A 14,618-nucleotide genomic window follows, 5' to 3' on the forward strand; every position below is an offset into this window, starting at 1 on the left:
TTTTTTAGATAAGAATACATGGACTATCAAGTTCATTTTCACACGTGCCGCCAGTATCGCTTGAGTGTGCAAAATATGCTATCAGATGAGCTTGCGTTGACTTTTATTTCATTTCTGTGTCGCTCGGGAAAGGGGGGGCATGGTTGCATATATATTAATTATTTTTTCTGAAATAACTTTAGTTGTGAGAGTCGAATCTTTCGTGTCACCTTTGTCCTCATCAAAAGTGCACTACTTCACCATACAGTATAATGATGAATGTGTAGTGGTGGTAAAAACAGGCTCTACTGCCATCGGGTTGACAAGCTGCCTTGCAGGCAAACTAGCTTTGTTAAACAGGTTTATTCACGTGGCGTTTTCTTTTATGAATACAGAGAACAAAAAACAAGGACAGCAATAAAAAATCTAGGTGTAAGACTATGGCGTTCTAATTCAAACGTAACGTAATACTACATTGCGCATAAACGTGCAAAAAAAAATTCATGACTTCACACACACGTCGTATAGACCAGTACAGACAATTTCTTCTTCGCTAGTTTTTATCTTCGGACAGCACAGATTCACCGAGAAAGTCTCTCTATACTTGAGAATGCTCGAACTATAGTGCACTCCATTTCGGCGAGAACTGTCTGTACTGACAGCGAGGAGGACGTTTTGTCCTGAGGAAGGGAGGAAGAGAGTTCATTGGTCGTCGCCACTCGAATCTCCCGACAAGCCTGTGGACTGTCCAGTGACACGGCAGCGATGCAGAATGGCATTTTCGTAGGCCTTCTTGACGGCCTTGCGCTCGGCCGGCTTCTTTGACTCCACCAGCTTCGCCTTGTCTCTGGCCGTGTCGACACCCAGCGGCTCGAGCTTGTTTCTCGGCAGCCATTGCCTGAATTGAACAACGTTAAAGCCTTGTATATCTCATGCAAACATCACCTCAAATGTAAAGCTGCATGGGTGAAATGAAGCAGAATATATTGAGTGACCATGCGAGCTCTGCTTTGTAGCTTTTGCATTACACACACACGCACAAAAAAGGCCAAAGTTTGTGTCACTGTTTTTACTGACTGCTACGGAGTAATGTAGAAACAGCACACTATAGAAGACGCTGAGCCAGCAGGCCCTAGTGGATTTTACAACAGGGCCAAAGAACTATGCAGTCACAGAAAAGGCTCTATAAGCACAAAATGAGACACAATGAGCCTAATGGCTCGTCGGAATCTCTCATGGCGTTTTAGTGTTCAATGCATCGCCAGTAAGGCTTCTGCCTTTGATTCCTTTTCACGATAGTGTAAGAGACACTAGAAATTTTTCGCTCACATCTCCTTAAGAGGTGACGTGCCTTTGGGAACCAACTTTCTTGTTACTGGTTGGATCTTGATGAAAATCGGTAGAGACATTAGGAAGAGCCTCAAAGTACTTCCATAAAAATTTTGAGGCGATACCAAAAAAACTTGATTTCTTCATTCAACCTCGTAGAGAGGCTGGAGGATATATAAAATGACATAAATAGTTGGTAATTACCCCAAACACAGCCAAATGTATGCTGAAGAGGGCTGCAGTTTCAATATAATTTTTCGGCAACACTAAAACTTGTAGTTAACGTTTTCTCCAGCGATGCTCAAATGAGGACACTTACACTCCAAACATGAAGCCCTACAAAAAATTCTTGAAGCAGTAAAATTCAAAAATACGATTGCAGAACCCTGAAGCACAGTTCCAAGAGTGTTACAAAACAAACGGAATCAGAATCTCTGAAGTGGTTGCCAAGATATTTGCTCCACAAGCTGAGTATAATGCAAAAAAAAAAACAGCATTGAGAAAACTGCGTTTAAAGTATTTATGTCTTTATAACGCATAAAAATTGTGATCTTTGGTTTGCCTTGTGATATTTGACTTCTAGGACATGTGGCCACTGCCCAGTGCGTCTTTGTTGCTCCCCCCCTCCCTTTTTTTCATCACCTCCTGTTTTGATTTACAAAAAACAAGTATGTATCTCAAACCAAGTTATCTGAATGAAGGAATGGTATGATAGGCATGACAGAAAAGATTGTGATTGAATAGGGCCATATACTGAAATGATTACACATCTTCCTTGTGTTCAAGCTGTCGTTATTTTAATTAAGTACTTCTTGATTCCAAATAATTACTCAACTAAATTTATGTACAGAGAGGTTTATTGCCTCAGAAAATGGCTCACACCATGACAGTTTATGCGTTCTTTCTAAATAACAATTATGGGCAGGAAACTAATGGCACAGGAATTTTTTAAGTTTATTTAATAACTCGAGTCGGGCAGATAAAAATTCGTGCCCCTGCTTCATACATGTCTTTTGCCACTCTATCCACGAAACGCATCATCATGCGGCCGGTCGCAGAAATGCTAATCTTCGAGGCTTTCATTATTTCATAAGAGACATACATGCTCGCGGAATTACCAAACACAGCTCTAAGCATGTCTAGCATCACTAGAGCTTATTGACCGTGAAGTGCGCGGCTGCGGGGACAGTGCAGCCGGTGCATGATGCGCTTGGCGACGGCGTTCGGTGACGATGCGAGAAATGTGTAGCTACGATGACGAAAAATCGGCGCGCACTGTGCTTGGTATCACATTTTCGAGTGCCGACGCGTGAAACTGCTATTATAGCCGCTGTTCCGAGCAATCCTTGGCAGTGAAGGCAGGGGAAGGGGTCTGACGAGCTTGACTGGAATCCACTGTCGATGCGTAAATGGCCCATCTGCGGTCCCGACGAGGCAGCGAACGATGCGCTTCGTTGCTTCCAAAGAAGCACGCTGCCACGAGTGTGCTAGCGCGTCGTTCTTGCCCGCAAAGTTCCTCTCGCCGTCAGCGGAGTTAGGCCTAAAGACGACTCCGATGACACGCTGCGCTCGTAGACCGCACGACCGCTCGTAGTAATCTGATCGAGCATCTGCTTACAGCTCCTAACCAAAGCGTAATTATATCCTTAGTGACCGTCGAGCTGTGAATACGTCAGGAAATAGCGATTTTCAACAGCCGTGTCCTCGCGACGCACAAGCAGCAGACGACGATCCCCCGGAGCGAACATCGGGCCAATGACGTGGCGAGTTGGGGCAAAAGGTGAACACGGCCAATCAGAGGCCTCCCAACGTACTTAAGTATTTGCTTTTTTCACGGTTATTTCTGAATGAAAAAGCCAGCTGACGCGGGAAATTTGAACACGAAATGCTCTTTCCGATGAGATCAAGAAGCTGGCTCTCAGCTGAGCCATTGCCTAGCTATAATTTTTTTTAAAATAGCTGTTTTCTCGCGGTTTCTAGAATAATTTTTGCTACCTAGGAGGGCGGAAAAATTTTTTCAGGTACTTCTGCGTGATTTTCAGAGTAGATATATGGGAATCAGATAGAAAAAAATGTTCCAGAAACTGAAAACTTGATTTTCGAAAAATCAATTTTTGTTTGCCATTTTTCGCGATACCAAAGCTGTGTCTTCTCTCCTTAAGGCGCGAATTGTGATGCACTATTAGCACATGCATCCAATTCACGTGAAATAATTCTAAGGCACTAGGTACTACATCCCGAAAAAGAAAATGAAAGATTGTGTTGTTCTGTGGGAGTATCAGTAATAGTTATTAGCCTGCAATTAAATATCTAATTATTTCACAATCAGTCAGCTTTGCATACAAATAATCAAAGATTAGGTCTAAATGCATGCACAATTTGTCTATATATACATTTGTTTCAACCAAAGAGAAGTAAACAGCTTCTTCACATTGCTCCTCATGTGCGGCACGTCGAACGATTGTCAAACATCATAGTGTCACCAACAATGCGATGCTCTGCAACAACATGCAGCACAATTAACTTGAATGACTGCTAGTTGTCCACTTGGGAAGCATGCATAATTGGGAACACTGTGTTTCAAGCAATTAGGAAAGAAAAAGAAAAAAACATGCACCTCCCAAGATTATGTGTAGTGTTGCTCGTTGTGCAAGTTGGTACATATTTAAACACGAAAAAGCCACTAAAACGAAAAAAAAATGAAAAGAACTGAGAGGCAGAAGCAAAGACAGTGAACACAGAGGTATTCACTGTCTTTGCTTCCGCTTCTAAATAAATAAATAAATAAATAAATAAATAAATAAATAAATAAATAAATAATAGAGGTGTGTTCTAACACCGGATGTTTATTTTAAAAAAAAAGGAAATGACTCCTCCTAAGTCCGTACAGATCATACACAAAATCACCTTATTTGTTTTTCCGTTTTCAATGTTTCAATGGCTTTCTTCGAGTAAAGTGTACAATTTTACACATGGTCGCATAAGGGGATATGCATTGAGACACATTTACGAAGTCCCATACACAGATGTATATATGAAAGGTTAAAATTATGCAGTCTCGAGCAGCTAGAGTATAGCCTGAACATCTATTAAGCTTCTACCATTTCAATTCAAAACTGTTATCGATATAAAGGCAATTTTCACTGTCCACAGGCGTCATGCTCACGAATCGGCAAAAACTAAGGAAGGAAAGCCACTACGTGCTTCCTCTGCTATGCTGTTTTTACTTGTGCCGTGACCACGGTGTAAGAATAAGTTAGGTGATGACATTGCGCTCGGTGGCACGTCCAGATTGTGTTCGCTGCCTGGGCTGTTTCCGCTTGATGCGACAGATGGCGCTCACGGAGGGTGAGTCATAAAGCCCCTGAATAAAATAAAAGTAACAACAACTCTTCTCTCCTCCTCCTGCACCGGCGTTCGCTCTCTCTTTTTTCAACTATGGCGCAACCCAAGGTTACTATATACTTTCAGTTGTCAAACTCCGCCGTGGCGCCTGACCCCTTCCTGTCGTGCCCGCGAAGCGGCGTTCGCAGCGCTGCCGGCCCGAGGGCAAGGTGCGAGCACCGCTGGTAGAGACAACGCGTAGAGGCACCAAAGCGTGCATTTTTCTTTTGCTCACATTGGTTATCTATGTGCCAGGACAATGCCGCAGGATTTGTGATAAAAAAATCACACCAACTCCCACTAAAAGGCTACGCAAAAGCGAGGCGATGCGAAGCAGCACCGGAGGTGTACATCGCGTTTGCATCAGTTTGACTGAGTGTTTCGGTTAAAGCTTGACCCCACGCATCCGTCGCAGCGTGTCAACATGTGGCTTTTTGATGTGGCGTTGTGCCCTCTCCCCATGAAGAGAAAGGGTGTGCTACGCACTCTCTCTCTCTCCGTATGAGAGTCTGGGACCCTCGAGCACCTTCCTTGTGTCTGCCCTGCCTTGGCACAGGAATTCTGGAGGGTCCCTGCGGCCTACTGGAGACATGGCCTTCCTGTCACCGCCCTGGAGCAGCTGCTCTTTCCATCTTGTCCCTATCTATCAGCGCTCTGAGGCCTGGTGGAGTTCCTGGACAAGGCGGGAATAACGACCTACAGCTGAGAACGGGACTTTGGCCACCCCTATCTTTGCAACGTCTGCCCTACTGCCTACCTAACCTCTTTTTTTTTCTATCCACTTTTCTCCCATTCTTGCTTCCAGCACGCGTTGCCTTGATCCCAACTGTGCTACAGAAATTAGGCGCCTTCTTCTTCTAACCGCCACCACCACATGGGAGAGGGCTTGGCGCTGCATCAAAAAGACACGAGCCAACGAGCTGCAATGGCTATGTGGGGTCAGGCCCTTAATGTTTCCTTTAATGTTGCTTATTTAGTGTTTTCATGGTGTTTTCGCTGTATTCGGTGTTATTTAGTGGCGTCAGGACTGTCGAAGCCCTGGCGTTGAAGTTGTCCAGCGAGGCGTTTTGCACGGGCATTGGACTCGCGTCGTCTGTCTGCAGCCCACACATGGGCTCGACGCTGATGCTTGGCTTCGATGTCGGTGTTTCGTACGGCGGGGTTTGCTTGCCGACGCTGCCATTGCATTCCGGCATGTCGAGCCCGCGTTTCATTCGTAGCAGTTTCCCGAGACAGGAGCTGAAGGCCCACTTGCTGACTATTACGTTGTCGTCGAGCCGTCCGCTTCTCCACCTGCTACTCCGCGATCTCACCCGGCATCTAATGCTGAGATGTAGAGTGTAAGGGGGAAAAGGGCACAGCATTTTATGCACAGCCATTTACGCAGGTCTGAACTCGCTAACGAGTTCCAGCGCATTCTAACTTGGCATTCCTTTATCACGCGCCTGCAGAATGTTGTTCCCGGACGCCATCACGTGTTTGCTGAGAGAATGTTAGGCGGTGAAGCTTTAGGTGAGGCCACAGCGTCTTCCCTAGCCCCTTACACAAGCCGTATGCGCTAGCGCATTCTGGCAGTGCTTGGACCAGCTGTTGCGCATGCGCAGTATGGGTGGTCACAGCGCACATCGAATTGAACCCCGCTCTGAGATGCCTCGCGTCTAATATGCCTCAGGCACCCCCATTTTTCACGCCAGCGAGAAAAAAGAGGGGGGCACAGGACCGGTGTGCCAACCCCTGGTATTTTGTGACCAGCTGTAGGAGAGGCTCAGTGCGCCGAAAACTGCTTTATGTCTTCGAGAATGAAAGTGTGCCATTCTGAGGCTCTACAAAGAATTTACCAGCTGTTGTGTCGTACGTGACCTCCATTCAGAAGACCTCGTTAGATATTTCATCCACAACATAAATGGTCAAGTGTAATGTCCCTCATGTATGTCCCATGTGGGGCCTTCGGGGTATTATGAATAAATAAAGTGGTCACCATACCACGTGATAAGTGGACGCTAAAAAAATACACCGTCTCTTTCCCAATTGCACGAAATATTTATCGAAGCCCTCAAAGAATTCGCAAGCTTTCCTCTGTACGGCCAGCTGTTTACATTAATTAAGCGCAGCAGGAAACGAAATGGAGGTGAAAATGAAAGCACAGTGCTTTCTAGTGGGCTCCACAGATGACACGGTCGCCATCGAAAGCACTGCATCACCCTTCGATGAGCTTTTGACTGTCGCTAAAACTAGCGAAAACGTGCTAGACAGAAAGAAAGAGAGCAGAGACATATTCTGGAAGGTTTTAGATGATCTAGATGCCTATCTTTTCTTGGCTGCCCAGACCATATGGCCGCATTCACACTCGAAGTGAATTTTTTCATTGTTATATACAAATAGATTTTTATGCGAGGGATACGAATTTTCGACTAGAAAACAGTCACAAGGTAGCTGTAGCAAACAATAAACCTTGTTACTTATGAGTTGCACGCACTATTGTATTTTTATGTCACCGGCCCGTTATACGCGTACATAAAACAATATACCTTGCACGAAAAGCCTCAGTGTCCTATTACTTCAGCTATTTGCTGTTTCTCACAGAGTGCACAAAGCAAGAATACCCTTCTTACTTGAATACTTGGTGCTAAGAACAGCAGCGCAATGTAAGTGAGTGAGATAAACAGAAGCGACATTCGTAAGGCAGCATGCCGCTGCCTTGCAAAGCTTCCATAGCAACCATGCCGATTGTGGCGGAAGCACCACCTCATGAGAGGAGACTGCAGAGGGCCACATTTTCACGCGGCTCCCAGACGCAGTTTTACAACTGATGGGATCTAGTAACGTTGGCTCCACCTGCGCGGCGCAGCTAACAGACGCTCTCCTCGTCCAACGCTGTTGCTGCGAAGTGCTTGCGCTCGTCAGCTAGTATTTCGGTGAGATTTTTTCATGTGAAGTTATTACTGACTTTCGAAACACAACGAGAGAACATCGACAGATTGACAGACTGAAAAATTTATTGGCAAGCATGTTTGGACCCCCTCAGCTCCTTGGACCACCGTGCAATCCCGCGCCACGTCTACACGACCATGCATGCCTTCGCGGCAATGACATCAGCAGACCGAGTCATCGCAGCAAGCTGCAATGCCGTGTGAGGGGACATCAAAATGCTATTGGGCTTGGGTGGCGGCGAGAAACAACTAAGCGCCACGGCAGCCTTTATCGGGCTGCTGACGGCTGTGGATATCTATTGGCGGGATGACGTGCCGAGAAAAAACACTTTCTCGAAGCAAGTGGCACTGCGAAGATCTGCATTTATTAGTGAAAAAACGTGGCAATTGCACACCAGCACCTCAAGTTGAAAATGCACGCCATATTTTCCACACACAAAAAATGCCACATTCGGGGGACCACGCCCTTGCGCACAATCCAATAGCGTCTCCAGCTAAAAAGCACAAATCCTTCACCGTGGTTAACATAAACGCGTTTGAAAACTACTTCAAAGGAGCTGTAGCAAACATTACAAATAAACGCAAAAGTTAATACGTGGGCCTAAGAAGGATGAAAACTTAACGATTTCAGCGAAATGCGAAAAGATGCCCGTTTACCTTACAGAGTCAATACGATTTGAAGTCATCCCAGCAGATTCTATGCAGCCAGATCTTCGACAGTGGCGCGTCTCGCTTCTCATACGTATTCCAAAAGTACCTTGACGTCAGTTTAACGTATGCAGCAACTGCAAGTGGACCGAAGGGGAATCGCTAACACATACAGACAGAAACCACGCAGTAGAAGTCCGAGAAAAAGGCGAAGCTCATCGCCTCTATTTCTCGGACTCTATGAGCTCTATGGCGGTGCCCAACACATGCGAAGCTCATCGTGTTGGGCATCGCCATAGAGCTCAAGCCCAAGAGAAAAAAAAAAAACAAGAGAAAACACGCGCGAAGGGCATGTGATGACGTTCAGCCAATGGGAGCACCGAGCGTCGAGGGAAGTGCAAGAAAGGACAGGAGAAAATAACAATAGATGCCGTTACTTTTATAACAGCGAAAGTTGTTATGAGATCACAACTTGGGTCACGCGTGTCGCCGCAGTTGTCTGCCGTCGCCAGTGTCCGTAACCACTATCACACGAAATAAGAAAAAAAACTTGGTAAGTAAAATACACCAAGGACACAGTGAGGCTTAAACCCAGGTCTGCTGCGTGCCAGCCCAACATTCTACCACTGAGCGACACTGGTGCTTAGTACATGTTGGCCAACTCTCATTAGACATGCTTGATGTTGGGTAAGCAATCGCGTCAATTCATAAAGCATTTTAAAACAGTGAAAGAACAACGAGTCGTTGCACAATGTGAATAGCGTAACGATGTGGGTTGTCCAATGCTTTAACCCATTACAAAAGCTCGTTCTTGTTCACCTATTAACTGTTGCACATACCCACTTCAGGCATAATTCCTCATCGTCGTCAGCCACTGCATGAGCAATTGGCACAAAATTCTTTGCAAGTGTTTACCATGCTTCTCAGAAGAATGACTAAAAATAGCATAGCAAATGTTGGCCTACTACCCAAAAATGTTTATTCTTAGTGCCATAGATATCAAGCAAGTGTGCTTGCAGCAGTTACCCAATAAGTGTTTACAAAATGCTCTAAAAGGCCGCTCTTCTAGCTTTCGCTGTGACTATGCTGCGCCTTCCGCGCAGGCCTGGCGTTTTTTTATTCAGGGGCTTTAGTGGGTCAAGGCGATAACTGGGCAATGACTCAAATCCGCGTGTAGAAGGTTATTGCTGCCGAACCTCGCTTGTTTATTATGCTCGATATGCACATGTACACGGCCGTCAATAAATTAATACACTGCGACTCTGGTGTAACGAAATCGATTTCCTAGTTTTATATGCTGCTCATTTGCTAACAGTGTTTTTGTCATATAAATGCTCAGACAGCAGCAAATATTGGCCTAGAGAGTGGTCGCACTCTGACGCGACAACACTAAAAAGCATCTTTCACTGAAATTCTGGTGTCGGCGGAGTCGTCATCTTTGTTTGGAACAAAAAAGCATTGCACGTAAGAGGAAATTTGAGGTGTTTGCAATAAGGATACCAGCATGCTATCGATTAGGAAAGAGATAGTCTGCGTGCGTTTGTGCATGTATGCGAGTGCCTGTTCATTCATCTTCGCCATGCTGTGGAGTCGCTGTCTCAATGCGCAATAAATTTAGCGTACTTTCAGCAGTTGCATCAGGCACTTCAGATGCAGTGGGACCTTTTGGCCCCCATTGCTTCCAAGAAGTCGGCAGTAGAGCCAGCCATTTTTGCTGAGCTTTCCTGGTTTTAGGGGCGAAGCTCCTTAAAGTGGCACCCGTTCATCCCTAGTAGTCGTAGTCGTAGTGTGTAACCAGTGTTACATTTTGACCTGCAAGGTGGTGCCGGTTGGAGATTTCTCCTGTGCTTTGTTGAACAATAAAAAGTTTGTGGCGTGCGCACTAACTAAAAGCCAAATGCTCCTATCTCTCATTCCCCATTAGCAGCCATTGGCATGTACATTGAGCACTATCTAACAAGAAAGGGTTGCTACGTTATACTCGCTGAGTGTAACCTCCTTAGTTTTAGAAAGGTTTAGCGAGCGTTGAGCCGCAGTGCCATGAATACAATGAACTAGTATATACCATGAACTCGAGGTAGTTAAAGGTGGGAAGTAGACCCGAAGCGCAAGCCGTAAGAAAGTGTGCATGTGCCACCTCTCGTTTAGTCATTGGAATGTCCACTGGATGGCGGTGCTTCTATATGGGGAATATATGATGAAAAGATGCGAGATGGTGGTACTTGGATGTTGAATAGATGGACGAACGGACACACAGACAGATGCATAGATGGACGCATGAACGGACGTAGGGGCGGACGCACGAACAGATGCGCGCATAGACGGGCGGATGGACGCATGGACGGACGGAAGCAAGAACGAATGCTTCGCCCCACTCTCCATCATTCACTCCGTGGATATGCTGCCATTTTTTTTTTTGCTGCTCGGTCAGGTAATCTGCACAGCCCGGTAATATGGCAGCCTCAGCATACGAAGTGAGCATAGGTTTCCTTGGTGCATGTAACAGGACATTTCCTTTGTATCTTGCACGATATGTGGCAGAAATCGCTTCTTTCAGGAAATGCTTCGCGCCCGTATGGTCAATAGGCCGCAAGGCTCCGTCAGCTTTTGTAATTGTCCGTCGCCACTTATACAAGCGCTCTGGTTCACGCCGAGCCTTGAAAAGCGACACACACTCTGTACAAGCTTCCGATACCTTGACTTGCAATCCGGGACAAAACATCACTTGACCATTTCGAGGTGCAACCAACGACAAGGCCGCTCATGCGTACTCCGAGTCATATGCAGCGTCGAGGTATGTGTACACTGGAACCACAAAGTGCGAATCAGCAAGACGAATGCCCTGGCAATACTCACAGACACAGGAAATCATTTCTAAATCACAAAATCTTATGCACAGAAAGCTTTCAAGAAGATGTTCTTTTGCGCGCGAATACGTGGCACGCCATACAGTAGCGCAATCTCAACTCGCGCGACAAAAACTATTCAAGGTTATTGGCGAACACAATTTACCTGCACCCCCTCCTTACGTGGAGCGGCAATTGTCAACACCTAACTTATTTTTACACCAAGACTGTGAGTGACCTGCAGGTTGTGGTATTGAATCCCTGCCGCATTTTAGATGGGGTAACAACGCTTGAGGCCTGTGTACTTTGACTTGTGTGCAAGTTCAAGAGCCCCAGGTGGTTCAAATGTTTAGGGTCCTCCAGTACGGCGTTTCTCGTATGGTGGTTGTGAATTTTTAAAGCCGAACAATCATTATGAAAAAGCAAGGAGGAGGAAGCAGAGATGCCCACCATGTGCGCTTGGTGTCGAAGAACAGCACGAGATAGACGGGCTCTGGGTAGTTAGCTCGCAGGCCGAGCACTTCTTCCGGGGGCACAGGGATGGGCACACCATTCTGGGTGAAGCCGCCACGTGGCATCTCTGGGTTGATGATGAGCGCCGGGTACCATGGGTAGCCACGGCACTTGGCCCACACCAGGTCCAGTGGCTCCAGTGGAATCTCCGGCCGGTCAGGCCCTGTGCAGCACCAATTCTTGGTTAATTTTATTGGACTTCATTGACCCAAAGCCAATCAAACCACCAAAGGGACTGACAACCAATTTTTATAGACCATGGTTTTCCGGCCCCAACGCGGGCGTGGCCTACAATTACGAATCTGTAGTTTGTTGACTGACTGACTGACTGTTTTCTTTAGCGGAAAGAAAACTTACCCGTTGGAGTTCCCAATCACACTGTGGTAATGCAAGAAATAACAGGAACCATATACTGTCAATTTTTTGTCTGCAGCACTGACGACACAGTACATGCAACACGTGCTGTTAACAGAGGTAAGACAGCAGGGTAGTGGTTCATGTGCTGTGGTTTACTGTGCATGTGCCGTGGCTCCACTAGTTGCCATAAAAGTTGCTCCGTGTCAACTCCTTTCAGTACTTCATAATATGCGCAAAATTGTGGTGTGCCCAAACAACAGCAGGCTAAATGTAGCAGTCTGAACAATTCATTGACGCAGTACCAAGGCAGGCAACGCAATGTATTGTTTTTGGTCTCTTTCCAATGCCATTTTGACATACTACCCTTATTCAATCTACAAAGTGAATGCTCTACTCTGTCGCTATCATTCAAAGCCTTCCACCAGTGCCTTGTGACACATTCTGGTTGGTCCAATTAATGAGCTTGCCATGCAGTCGAAAAGTGTCGAGTTGCGCTTGTCGTTTAGTGTGGCAAATGGCACTCATAGCGGGTCTGTGCTGTTTTTCGTAAATCATTTCAAGGTATATGTCACTCACACTGGCTAATTTGGTGTCATTTCGAGCAAGTGCAATTAGGTGTGCCCCCAGGGTGTCAATTGGGCAGTGCACTGCTACACAAGAAAAAGTGTACTTGAGAAATCATGGTAACGATGATGAATAACTAAGCAGCACAGCAGATATTTGTTATTTCAGGCGATGTTTATTGAGTAATTATGTGTCATAGCTATAAGTAGCCCTTAAAATAAACTTTATGCAAACGCGGCGGCCATGGCTATTGCACGGCATGTGCAATGTTTATAAACATAGAATGTTTATAAACAATAAATGTTTTATAAATTACAATTTCCAATAACAAAAACTATAATTAAGAATGTACAACGAACTCAGCCTCGGATAGTAAGTTATCTATTCTCAACTACGGAAGCTAGACACAACGTCATGGTGAAGTGAGTTTGGCAAACGCCAGCAAGTGCGCTTTGTAGTGAGCGTCTCTCAGCATTCGCGTGTGGATACTAGCGGCAAAGTGCACTCCCTGAATGAGCACTTTAGTTGGACCGCATGGTATCAGTACCCTATAGCTTAGAACACCAACTACTTCCAAGTCAACCTACAATGCCAGCCTAAGCTAGGCTTGTCTAAGTGTAAGGCCTGAAGACAGGGAACATGTAGTGCAGTCGCAGTGAAAGTTGCAGCAGTGGCCCTTCTGGAGCCCACTGTCAATTCCCTTGGGGCGACTACTGTAAATTCACTTGCAGGGTGCGCCCCTAATCATCGGAGAAGGGAAGCACCCGCTATGCCATCATTCTGCAGAGTAGTGATGTCCCCACTCAGTAAAACATTATGTGCACTTCAATCATGCAGTAGCTGGCAAGTATCTGTTTCAGATTTGTAACCTTGGGGTGGGGTAGAAGGAGTAACAATTTTTCGCAGACTTTTGCAAAAAATTCAGTGTCTTTATTAAAATGTCTCTCTCAAACTGAGCACATTTAAATTGGTCTACACATACTTCCACGAACCTATTTCTGCCTTTGACTGCACTTGAAGAAATATGTTTTCTTTCTAAGCAAGGTACTAAATAGGCCTAAAATGTTAATGCATTGCATTTCAAGTTCTTCTCAACAAAAAATTTTTAGACGAGTTTTTTTATGTAAGTGTGATATGAAATGCTGCACACTGCACAGCTTCATAGAAGCCTGACAGTGATGGATCTGTACACATCTGGCCTCAATGTCTCTATAAACATATATTTAAGGGGCCCTGCAATACTCTTTCAAATAACCATGGAGTTGATTGCCTTACGAATTGACTGCAGCAAAAATTTTAAAAATCTTTTCACTACAAGCGGAGTTGGAGATTTTGCCACACACTTTCGGTGCTTTTTCTCTCCTCTTGTCCCAAGAAGCGCACTGGAAGCTAAGCAGGGAGGGGAAGTTACATGAAGTGCATATTATGACCTTGAACCTTATTCCATAGCACCGCTGCACAATGTGAGAATAGTCATGTTGGAAAAAAAACTAATTTCCATGCAGTGAGGCATATAGACTGCAGCAATTCTTTATTAGAAGGAGGACAGTCACTCTCCTTAAAGGGACACTAAAAAGAAACAATGAGTTGTAATATATTGAGAAAATACACTCTTAGAACTCTAATGTCATAAGTCTCGCTGTTCATTAGCAGATAAAATCCAAGATAGAAGTCTCATTTTTAAATTTTCCACATTAATCTCTGCACGTGACGTAAGATTTTCCACAATGATTTTTTTTTTGTTTGTTTTCGTGGCATTGGCTCGATGAAATTTTATGAGGCTTCCTATATGGTACCCACAGATTACAATGTACTCCAAGTTTATCAATTAGGAGCCACGTAGGACCCAGCAGACACCTTCAAAATTTATGATGTCAGTGTTTACTGCGAGAATAGGTGTAGTCTCCAGCCGCAGCTTCTTTTCGCGCGTTTTCTTGCTTACCAAGTGCCGTGTTGCGGTAAAAGTGGTGTTTTTCGGTATTGTGAAATCGTTCTTTACTAATGCGCAAAAAATCGTCTTGCTCTTTACTGTTCCTTTAGTGCCCAGCTTACCTTCAGTAGGGGCCCA

General features: G+C 45.3%; 2 protein-coding genes across 9 annotated transcripts in view; both read right to left on the reverse strand.

The window, feature by feature from the left end:
* Nucleotides 1–14,618, reverse strand: part of shot (dystonin-like protein short stop) — a 710,700-nt gene that overhangs the window by 43,063 nt on the left and 653,019 nt on the right. The window lies entirely within an intron of this gene.
* Br140 (bromodomain-containing protein 140) overlaps nucleotides 324–14,618 on the reverse strand; it is a 61,570-nt gene continuing 47,275 nt past the window's right edge. For 5 of the 6 annotated variants that reach the window (XM_037415336.2, XM_037415339.2, XM_037415337.2 and 2 more), the window contains exons 11-12: nucleotides 11,567–11,792; nucleotides 324–877 (exon numbers count right to left, since the gene is read on the reverse strand). In XM_037415336.2, coding sequence (XP_037271233.2) covers nucleotides 682–877; nucleotides 11,567–11,792 — 422 coding nt within the window. In that variant the 3' untranslated portion in view covers nucleotides 324–681. Of the gene's footprint in view, nucleotides 878–9,112; nucleotides 11,076–11,566; nucleotides 11,793–14,618 lie in introns of those variants that run through there. The other variant, XM_075874381.1, reaches the window with a different exon arrangement.

Source organism: Rhipicephalus microplus, chromosome 9 (assembly GCF_043290135.1).
Source record: "Rhipicephalus microplus isolate Deutch F79 chromosome 9, USDA_Rmic, whole genome shotgun sequence".
In the NCBI taxonomy this organism is placed as follows: Eukaryota; Metazoa; Arthropoda; class Arachnida; order Ixodida; family Ixodidae; genus Rhipicephalus; species Rhipicephalus microplus.